The sequence below is a fragment of the Chaetura pelagica genome, unplaced genomic scaffold, assembly GCF_000747805.2.
Source record: "Chaetura pelagica isolate M959 unplaced genomic scaffold, ChaPel_1.0 scaffold90, whole genome shotgun sequence".
NCBI classification, from domain to species: domain Eukaryota; kingdom Metazoa; phylum Chordata; class Aves; order Apodiformes; family Apodidae; genus Chaetura; species Chaetura pelagica.
In genome coordinates, this window is record NW_009953496.1 from 8,395,839 (window position 1) to 8,407,381 (window position 11,543).

Genomic DNA, 11,543 nt, shown 5'->3' on the forward strand with positions numbered 1-11,543 from the left:
GTTCAGCAGCAACCTTTGCTCTTGGCTGACAGGTTCAGTCATCACCTCAGCCCCAGAAGCCTTGTGTTTGCTTGCACCAGTAGGGTCTGGCAGGAGAAGTAAGGGTCTCTTCTCCCACGCCTTTGCATCCCTGTGGGAGCTGGAGAAGAGCAGCCTGCTGCCTGCAGCCAGCAGCAGCTCCCTGTGTCCTCGAGAGGGAGATGCTCCCCAGCTCCATGCTGTGATGCTCAGCACATGGCCTCTCCTCTGGCTTCTCCCAAAACACTTTTAAAACCTAGACATCTTACCCCAGGAGGAACAGCGCAAATGGAAGATGGATCCCAGCTTCAGCTTGGGTTTATCTATACCAGTTCTGTGTTTTTCCATGTTAGCGTATGGGCTGGTATACTAATTGCATGAGTTAGCTCACAGGCTACTCCCAGTCCAGGCCTTCCCTTCATCTGCTAGGCAGGTGATCTCCTCACAGAAGGATATGAAATCAGCGAACCAGTATTTTCTCTTTGTGAACTCAGGCTGGCTGTCCCTGATGACATCATTATTCTTTAAATGCCTTTCAATAGTACCCAGTATGATCTGCTCCATAATTTTTTCAGGAACTGAGGATAGACTGACATGCCTGTAGTTCCCTCAGTCTTCTTTCACACCCTTTTTGTAGACTGGAATAACACTGGCTTCCAGTCAGCAGGGACCTCCCCAGGCTCCCAAGACCTTTGGTAAATGAGAGGGGTCCTGCAATAACAGCCACTGGCTCCCTCAGAACTTGGTGGTTTCTAACTTGTCTGGCATGGCCATCAAACTGGGATTAACCCAACCCTCTGGTGATGCCCACCCTTTAGCCACAGTGACCATGAGAGAGTGTTCAGAAGCGTGTCTGGGTCCGATCCATCACACTTGATACAGATGGGGAACAGTTAAGGCCTGCTTCCAGGCACACTGCTTCCAATGACGTAGGCACATCTCCAAAGCTTCTACACAGAGAGGTGATCTGCTCTCCTTTTTTTCCTCCCTTTTCCTTTTTTTCCAATGAAACTTCTCCCCTCTCCAAAGAGATAACTGCAATTCTAGTGTTCATCAGCAAGGCATCTGCTGCCATGCAGCCTGGGGATCTCAAAATGCCAGCATGCCCACCAGGCCATTGTAAGTCAATGGCTGTTCCTAACCTTTATAGATGAAGAGAGGATGCCCTGCATAATGGATTGGGGACTATCCATGGAGACCATCTGCCCAGTGGCTTAAGATATGCTCATGTTGTTCTTTGCAGGAGTTTATTACTCGGAAGCTAATGCTAAAAATACATTGCAAAGGGCCTTACTGAAAAACAAGGGGCTAATGCAAATGTGGTGACAGAGAAACACAAGCCTGAATCCAAGCACTTCTGCCACCCCAACTAGAGTTAAGCTGCAACCAGACAGGCACTAACTTAATTTGAAAAGCGATGACATAATTCTGAATTAGCTTAAAAGGACCTGCAATTCATACAGAAAAGTCTGAATTTATGTAGTAATTAGCCAGAGCTTTCAGAGTGCTAGGTATTTCCGTGGTGAGAAAATACTTACATAGCAAAGTAAAAATGGACCTGCTGATGGGGTTTTTTTGGTGCTAGACTCACTTTTGCTAAGTTAGACTCTAATTTTGATTAAACATACAATTCCCCAAAACACCAGCCACTTAGCAAGTTGAAGTATTCTATTAATCACTTGGACATCACTTAACAAGTGAGTAACCCGCCCTACACATCAGTCCGTCACCAGAAGACATCCCTGGAGCTCGATGAGCAATAAAGGTCTGTGAGCTCTTCATTGATTTCTCCGTCAGTTTTGAACTTCGCCTGGATCAACTCCCCAATGACACATCCTGGAGGATGAGCATGGAAATTGCTCTCCCTTCCTAGTCCTCATTACCAGCCAGGGGAGCAGATGTATCCTCAGAGGAGCTCTTCAAAGCACAGCCAAGGTGTTCAAAGTTACCCAGTGACTACAGATGTACAACTGCAGCCTCTGAAGCAGGTCTGATTTTAAGAGAGCTGCTTCACAGCAGCAGGATAAAGCACCTTCCAGTACTTAGCCAGCCTGTAATCAAAAGGTTCTCTGTATCAGAAGCCACCTTTGAAACACAGCCTGGTTGGGCTTCAGAGCACCTCACCAGCTCCCCCAGCATGCCATGTGTGACCACTTCTCCTGAGCACCTTCCTCAATTGCTTTCCAAAAGGCAAGTTGGAAGCATCTTGCTTGCCCACCCTGTGCAAGCCCTGGTTTGAAATGCAACCAACCCATTTGAAAAGAAGAAACTCCTTAAAAGCTAGGGAAGCAGTGGGGGACAACCTAAAAAAACCCAAATTGGGGACTGGAAAGATTAAAGAGGAAAAGAGAAAGGGAGAAGTTTGGCCCAATTAACAGGACACAATCCCAGTGTCTGCATGGGGCTGCTCAGGGTCTTGTCAGCCCACAGCAGGCAGCAAACTCCATCACGAATACCCTGGCACATTTCAGAGCAAAAATTACCAAAGTCAATGAAATACAATTTTTTTTTTGCCAGTCAAATTCAGGCTCTTTCATTTTGATTCTGCAAAAACAAGGTCAAAATGAGCTTTGGTAAGGAGGGTTTTTTTCCTTTTCAAATGAGAAGAGTTTGGGCTTTGTTAAACACTACTTAAATTATTTATGACAGAAAGTAGAAACCAGAAGAGGACAGATGTCAGGACAAGGTGGAAAAGGTGACAGAAGTCCTACTTACAAGAGCAGAGGAATGACAGAAGAATTGCTGCATTTATGAATGCTACGGCAAAACACTTTTCACATCCTTGGTACCTAAGAGAAGGATATTGTGCAACACTTGACTAAAAATATGCCTGACTCATTTTAAGATTGCACAAACAAGACTCAAGTGCTGTGGCCCCTCTCAGAGGCATCATCCTGCAACAAGGTCAATTTGCATCTAAACTGTGTGCATCTAAACAACTGCTACCCAGCCCATGAAAAAAAAGCCATTAGTGTAAGAACATCTGCAGCATCCTTAACATCACAGTATCTTCTGTGATGACAAACAGCCAGTGTGAACACAGACTGGAGAGAGACTACAAGCAACCATGGAATTATATATTTTTTTCCAATACTTGGCTTTTTTTCTTGGGCTCATCCAGAGAAAGCAGGCAGGGTTCTGATTAACTCTCCTTCCAAAGTTGTGCTCATCAGCAGGTGTTGCAGTTGAAAGGACTGGTTTAATAGCTCAAATGTTAATTACTAGGGAAAAAAAAAATGAACACACTTTTCTGCTTGGCAGCACTGACACGAGCCTATATTGTAGACCGAGTGTGACCTAACAATGTGTTTCCATTCGGATATTGCAACCATCTCTTTCTCTTTTTAAAAAATACGGAAGTATTAACACTACTAGGCCATTCCACACAGCAAAAATCTCTTAATTACATGCTTAATATTAACCTCAGGCCAAATAATGTGTTGATACTCTCATCTGCAGAGAGGACAGGCTTAAGCAGCTACATGCAGACTTGATGAACACATGGAAAACTGCTTTCCATGCCACCAGTGTCAAACGTTACTCTAACAGCATGTAGCTGGTACCTGACACGAATGAGTTATTTTTATGTTTTAAACTTGTTTTCACAAGCTTCAGCTTGGCCAGCAGCACTGGCAGCTTTCCCTTCAGTACCATGAGCATCTCCACATCCAGCAGAAACTAAGTTGTCGCCTTCCTGCGATCCTCACCAAGGAACTGCCTTCACCCAGGACCCAGCCAGGACCCCACAAGCAGGATCCCACAAGCATCAAGACGTCTGAGTTAACCCAGCTGCAACACTGGCTCCCAAAAAACCCCAAAACATACTTACAAGACAACATGACTTGGACAAGATGGGGACACGCTGGGCAGGGAGTCAGCCTCATCCTTTCCCCGAATATGTGATGATGGGAACTTGTTCCATGGGTTAGACCAAGACAGGCAGCGACAAGAAAAGTAGTCTTTTATTTCAATTAATATTTCTTGGCATTAGGCAGATATTAAATAACACTGGAATGCACAAGACTATTAACATATTGACAGCAAAAGGGAGGAGGTGTAGCTGAGTTGAGAACAGCAGTGCGAGTCACGTCACCTTGGGGCACTCAAAAGCCATTTAACGCAGCAACCACCAGAAAGTAGGACTCCACTGAGAAATACAAAATGAGGATGAAATCCTTTCAGGTCTTTTGTTAATACAGTAACGTTGGAACAATCAACAGTAAAAATGAACAAACATTTGCATTCAGGAATCGAACAGAGTGAAATACCCACAAACTGCTAGTCATGCATTTCTTTTGGAACAGCAATTTGCTAATGCATAAATATCACCAAAAAAAACCCCAAACAATCTCCAAGATTTTAATAAATCACAGACAACTAGAAGAAACAAAGCTCGAGTTCTATTTTATGCCTTAAATAGATGACCTAAATATTTAAAATTTTACTTCACCAAATATATATAATTTATATATATATATTAAAAGAAAGTAAAGACCAATAGATAAGTGCAAGCAATTTTCCTCAAGAAGAAAATTGGAACCATGCCCAGGAAAGCTGCTTTTTTTTTTAATATATTTTTCTTTTTTTTCCCTTTTTTTTTTTTTTTTTAACTTTCTACTCCATTCAGTCCACTTTTTTTTTTCCCCATTCTTTATTTATTTTTTTTAACACAGTAATTTTTGAAGCAAAATAAATTACCTACCATCTGCTGTGTCGGGTAAAAGTCCTACCTAGCATCTTCTTGGGAACTACCAGCACCTCACCTTTCTCACGGGCTAAGTGAAGTGGTATCTCACCAGCGATTTGAACCCTTTCGCAGCTGCATGTAAACATCCCTTCCGATTTAACGTTTAACACGTGTGGAGTGAACCGCAGCGTCGCGGGGAAGCAGGAACGGAGCTGCCGAAGGAGAGAGCTGCACTGGTGTTAGTCAGGGGAGCCGGGGCTGGTTCGCTCGGACACGCACACACACGCACGCACACACACGCACAATCTGGCAATGGGATCTTATCCGTGAAGTGTGGAGGGACGGTTGAGAAGGCATCCGTTTGCGAGCAAAGCTTGAAGGACACAAGCCGAGGTTCGCTGTGCACACACTGTCCGCTTTCATCAGAACTGGCTCGCGCTACTGGGGTCGCACTGTAACAACCGCACGATGGAGGGGTCGCTCTTGGCACCTTTGATGAACTCTTCCAGAGACAGTTTACCTGAAAGGGAGAAAAAACAAAACGGAGGTACTTTTTTACCAGTCTGCTGCTGCCACCACCATTGCCGCAGCTTAACAGAACCCCCTCCTTGCTGAAGCAACGTATGTATATTTAATCTATCACAAAGGCATCAAGGGGAATTTAGCCCAATGCTCAGCAGCCAAATCCTACTCAAGCCCTTAAGCCCAGACACATTTTTCTCCTGCAAAACAATCCAGCATAATAATTATTTTTTTATTTAAAAAGACAGTGCCAAATGTACAACCAACTACTGAGTATCACTTGACAGGTTTTTGCCCAGAATCAGACTACACAAATTACGCAACACGTGACCACAAGGTACAGTACCTGAAGAACACATGTATACTTTGAAAATGCTGTTTATATTACTATAACATTTTAAACCAGGTATCTTGACTTCCCCCACTTCACCCCCTTGTTTGCTGTGACATGTAGGGCTAAGCAGTGATGGCTTCTCCTGTGCCCACAAGGTCAGTCTGGATGGAGCTCTGAGCAACCTGGTCTAGCGGAAGATGTCTCTGCTTATTGCGAGGGGGCCGGTCGGGGGGGTGGACTAAACCACCTTTAAAAGTCCCTTCCAACCCAAACTATTCTATGATTCCAAGGTTCTACAAGCCCCTTTCTGTGCCCTGCTGGGTGTACAGGCATAGTTTAACAGGGCAGCAAGAAAAGCCAGCCCTGGGGGAGCCACCTATTGCCATGTATCACTCCTGAGTGCTTTTTGTTTATAAATCCTTGGCTTAGGCCAGAGGCGCCAACTTGGAGGGACCCTGTAACAGTCTGTACATCTGCAAAGGTGATTGGTGAGCAGTGAACATGAGGAGCAACCGCTCCAGCATCCCCTGGCTCCAACAGCATAGGAGGAAAAATCCCATCTGGTTTCCCAGATCTCATGCGAGGATGACCCAGGCTCCTGGCGGGCTTTTCTCGAGCTCAGGACTAGTTTCTTGCACAAATGCCATCGGGAGCCTGTGAGCAGTCTCTGCCTTGCCTACTATCACCATTACCCTCCTGCTCCGGCACTCCAAACCATGGCAGAAACAAGCCATAGCAGTATCAATGAGAAATGAAACATTTTCTTGTAAGAACTGGAGGAGACAAGGATTTGCTGAGTCCTTGACATCGTGCAAGTGATGTCCCTTCTTCCTCATGCTCCTAGCACAACCTGCCCCATCCCTCACAAAAGACCCCATGGACATCTTTACCCAACCCAAACTGCTCTGCTCCAGACAGGAAGGACCCACACATGAACATCTTGCACTTGGCAGCCACCTGCTTTTGCACTTTTGGCCACATGCCCCCAAAGGGAGGGAGGCACAAGCTCATTGCACTGGTTTTCTCCGGCCCCAGGATGGTTCCAGCCTGCTGCAAGGATGGGGGGAAGACTGAGCTCTGTGGCCAGCACCCAAATGAGGTCAAATAGGGAGGAATGGGTAAACCTTCATTTTGTAGAAATTACAGAAGCTCAAAAACCTGTGGCACACTTCTGTCCTAATTTCTGGCTTTTATGCTAATGTCCCAAACCAAGAGTTTTCTTATGGTTTTATCAGCCTAAAAAAGAGTTCTCGTCAATATCAGAACACCGACTAGTTCCCCCCTCTGCTTGCAATACTTAAAAGCAACGCATAAGTCAAAATCTATTTGCAATGTCCAACTGTCTGATGGGGAAGAAACATTTCCAGTCATCAAGAGCACACATCTGTGTGCAGGCTCTACTGCTTGGCACGACACAGCTTGCAGGGCTGGTATTTTACTGGAAATAGGATGACTTTATTCCAGCAACAAAGCACAACAGATGGAGGATGTATCTAGCAGGTTTTGTGACCATGACTCTTTTGCACATCTGCACAGGTCACTACTTTCCACAGAACAAAAATACTTTAAGCATTTCATTTTAGAGCCCTTCACAGGTGAAGCCAGGGGACTAAGTGCCAGCTCTTATGAAGTCAAAGGTAAAATACCTGAGGACTTTAGAAAGGCCAAGAATTTGTCCCAGGGGTTACAGCAGCAGATGTTCATAAAATTCTCTTAAATATAAAACCTTTCTGTACATAAGATCATATTTTTCCAGGTCTCCATATCTCAGTGCTAGAACCAAATCTTTCTTTGCTCCCATTAAGCACAGCGGTAGGATACAGATCCTGGTTTCAACCTGGGCAGCTGCCACCTTGGCTGCTGCCAGGGTAATTCCCAGGGAAAGCTCTACCCTAACTGGGATGAGATGAAACACATTGGCAGACTGATGGGCAGAGCGAATTTGCTCAATTTTGCCCGTGGTTTTCGAGACAAAGGAAATGAGCCAGCTCAGGTGGACGGGTCGTGATGGGTACTCTTGTCAGATAATTTAACCAGTGGCTCCATAATTGGCTTGGGAGCTGTTACATCCCCTGGATGTGCTTGCTGCAACAAAGTAAACACTACAGGAGCATGTGTGACCATGCTTAGACGTACACACACCATAAGCATGCACAGGAAATAAGTATTATGGACTGTGGAGAATTCTTGCTTTCAGGTAGCAACCACATCCCTGATCTGCATTACTGATGATAAACCCAGGCCTGCAACCCTACCAAAGGCAACAGGAGAAACGTCTTGTGCCTAGTTTGTGCTGCACCCAGAGAAAATAATCCAAAGACATTACACTCAGGGGAGTTTCAGGGAGCCTTTGCAGCAGGGGATTTACCTCTGAAACGTCAGGGAAGGATTGACTGCCTCCCATCTCTTTATTGTCCCACCAGGAAAAGTCACTCACCTGCTGCCTATTTATTGACCTCACTGCAGCAAGGCAGAGACCAGAGGTATCAGTGGGACATCCTTGCCCTCCACCCCCTCTCCCCAGATACCATAATTTGCTTTGACCAACACTGGGCTAGACTATCTTTTCAGAGCCTCTGAAGGGGTGCTGGTGAAGATCTTACCATCATTGTTTGTGTCCATCTGTCTGAAGATCTTGTCTGTTCGCTTCTCGGGAGTAGATTCATCTTCTGGCATTTTCATTACTGATGAGACCATTTTGTAGATTGCCTGAGTATTAAAAAGAAAAAAAAAAAAAAAAGGAAGAAGAAAAAAATCTAGCAAAAACACAACCCAAGCAATAAAGCATCAGAACTGAGAAAAAGAATTTAAGCCTGCAGCAATAAAAAAAGGCAGCTGACCCTGGCAGGCAGCTGCACGACTTTATAAACCAAAACAAATAGGAATTTCTTACTGCAGCTTTTTAAAATTTTTCTTTCCTGTATCCACTCACACTTCAAAATAAGTGCCCAGATTACTGGGTCAGTTTAACTGAAAGTCAGGGTATAGATTAATGTATGAGTAGGACTGAGTTAAAACACAGAAGGTAATGGGCTGCAATTCTCTTTTGTGCAACTGGGCTAAGCCATCACCTCTCAACATTCACTCAGTTACATGTACGTGTATGGTGTTGTATGGGTTACAGGTGAATATGAACACAGAGAAACAGGGGTTGGTCTTTTGTGTGGATGAGTAAGGAAATGCATTTTCAGACTTAAAAGAATGTGAATGAGACTTCTTTAGGACATTTGCAGTCCTAGCCCTCCTCCTAAATTATTCCTGCTCAGTCATGAGAACCAGGTGCCTGGGCACTGGCTGGATGCATTATGTGCTTCCCAGTGCCCCTTGCAGTGCACTAGAGACACCTCTCAGCTACAGAGCACTTAGCAAGCAGCCCACTGCCAAGGCTGAGCCCTGGCCAGCATGTGGGGCAGGAGCACAGCAGGATCTGCCCCATGCATCCCCCTGGTACAGCCTATAGGCTACACATCTCCAGCCTCTGGGAGACAAAGACATGCTACAGCCTTTAATTTGGATTTCATGTTGACTCAGATTTGAGGTTTCAAAGTATTCATTCTGAGATTTATCAGGTCAGTAATATTTGCATTTAGGGTTTTTGGATCCCATCTACACCCCACTAAGAAATCCCCAGGGAGAGCTGCAAGATTTTGGCTGCAGGCCACTTGAACAGTGCAGGTGCCATGTTCATCTCTTGATCTCTTTCCTCATTTGCACCTGGTAGGTCCCACCATAGCCCTCAGTCCTTCTGGGGACCACAGGCTCAAGAGCCTCCCTGGGGTAGGAGGGACCCAACTCAGCACATCCCTCATCTCCAGCTGTCTCAGGATGAAGATTTTCCAGCAACACAAATCAAACGCAGAGCAGAGACAACACCTCACCTGTACTATTTCTAGCATTTCCCCGCGGCTGATGTACCCGTTGCCGTCCAGGTCGTACATACTGAACGCCCACTTCAGCTTCTGCTCCAGCTTGCCCCGAGAGGTGACGCTCAGGGCGATGATGAATTCCCTGAAGTCAATCGTCCCGTCGCCGTTGGTGTCGAAGGTGCGGAAGACGTGCTCTGCGAACTTCGACGCGTCACCGTAGGGGAAGAAATTCGCGTATATTTTTTTGAACTCTTCCACAGTCAAATGGCCTGTCGGGCAATCTTTTAGGAAGCCCTTGTACCACTCCTGCAGCTCGTGGTCTGTGAACTCGGTGTTCTCGCGCAGGTCCTGGAGCACCTCGGGGCGCAGCTTGCTGTTCTGCTTCCCCATTCTCTTCTGGATCCGGGTTCAGCGGCTGCAAAGCAAGAGAGCATTCACCTGAGTTTCGGTCCCACTTTGGTGGAGAGGGGCCAGGGTCAGGCAGAGCCCTGTGGGAAACACTGGCCTGCTCAGGGCAAGGGGGAAAGAGGATAAAAATGATGCCATAAATCACTAGGAAAATACCTGGCCTCTTTTCCTCTCCTCTAGGCTCTCTCAGTTACTGGTATGTTGCAGAAGGACAAGGGAAGGCAGTTTGGGAGAGACTATTTGGGAAACATTAACCCTTATTATTAATCCTTGTTATTTAGGTTAAAATAATCCTTATTATTTAATTTCTCTCCTGCAATCCCACTCTATTATATAGCTTGATTCCCAGCTCCAGATCCCAACTTCTGACCCACCCCAATAGGCTGATCTGCTGTAATAACCGATTGGGAAGGGACAGCAACAGTGATGAAAAGTAAAATCCATCTATTCAAAAGTGAAAGTAAGCAGGGACAAAGAGGCAGGAAGGGCAGGTGGCTCTGAGCCAGCCGCATTCAAATCATCAGATGATCTTTGAAACCCCTTGGCTTATGGAGCATCTCCTCCCTCCTCCCATGACAGCAGCACCAGCACAAAGAACTTAATCCTTCCCAGCAGATCACAACCCTCTGTCACCCTGGCCAAGCAAAAAAAAAGGTCTTTTTAAAGCAAACTGTTTGGCAAAGCAACTCCTTCCAGGTTTACTGGGGTTTATTCTTTTATATAAGCTTATTCAGTAAGTATTACCCAGCGCAAGCAAAATGGCATTTCAACCTCAGGATATTATCAGGGTTCCAGGTGGGGGCTGGGTTTATCCCCTCCTTTGACAGTGCCTGTGACGCGTGGTGACTGTGCAGGTGAGACTGACCAGCAACAGGAAAGCTCTTTCAACAAAATGAAAGATGGTCAATCTGCACTTAGGAAACAACAAGAAAAAAACATGCCATGAAATGTTTTTAGCTTTTATCCCTTTTACCGCTTTTCATGACTTCCCAGCAGTATCAAACTGAGTTGCCATGCAAGAGCTTGAGCTGCCTCTCCTTCCCCAGACTCAAGAGGTTTATTCACAAGCTTTGCACTAAGTCACATCCAAACCCCTGTGACCAGTGCTTAGGAATATGGTTTAGCCCTGGACTTGGCAGAGTTAGGTTAATGGTTGGACTTGATGATCTTAAAGGTCTTTTCCAGCCAGAACAATTCTGTGATTTTGTGGTCTGGCATAAATGACATTTCTCTGCACTGCCTGCTATGCCTATTAGGCTCACTCACAGCTGGTGCAGAAGGCAAGTTAGCAACAGGCGAACACCACAAGGCTACTCAGAAACTGCAAGAGCCTGAGCAACAAAGCGTGCAGAGACCAGGAAAAACATAACAGGGGCTAAGCACTTCCCAGGGAATAAAAATCCTGGGCATGCATAAGAACCTAAAAAAAAAGAGTAAAAAAATGTTAAAGGTCAGCAAAAAATAAGTTGCTCTACAGCAGAGAGATTTTCAACAGCTGAATTTAAGTTCATTCTATTTGTATTCCACCTAGTCTCTGTGTCGCCTCAGCAATGTAAAAAATCCACATCCTGCTCTGTGGCTTAATGCTCAGAGACAAAAACCAGCCAGCTGCTCATTAGTCCAATGCATCGGGCTTAACGGAAAACTGTGTTATCATTAGCACTTCTGTTTTCTAGAAAAGATGCCAATATTTCAGCTCCAAAGCTTA

General features: G+C 45.4%; 1 protein-coding gene across 1 annotated transcript; it reads right to left on the reverse strand.

Annotated features, from left to right (window-relative positions):
- Nucleotides 1-3,962: 3,962 nt before the first annotated feature.
- On the reverse strand, nt 3,963-9,842 carry HPCAL1 (hippocalcin-like 1). The gene is made up of 3 exons (XM_009999148.1): nt 9,440-9,842; nt 8,165-8,270; nt 3,963-5,225 (listed from the first exon to the last, which is right to left on the reverse strand). The coding sequence occupies exons 1-3, from the start codon at nt 9,815-9,817 to the stop codon at nt 5,128-5,130; spliced, it is 582 nt and encodes a 193-aa protein (XP_009997450.1). The 5' UTR covers nt 9,818-9,842; the 3' UTR covers nt 3,963-5,127.
- Between the last annotated feature and the right edge of the window lie 1,701 nt (nt 9,843-11,543).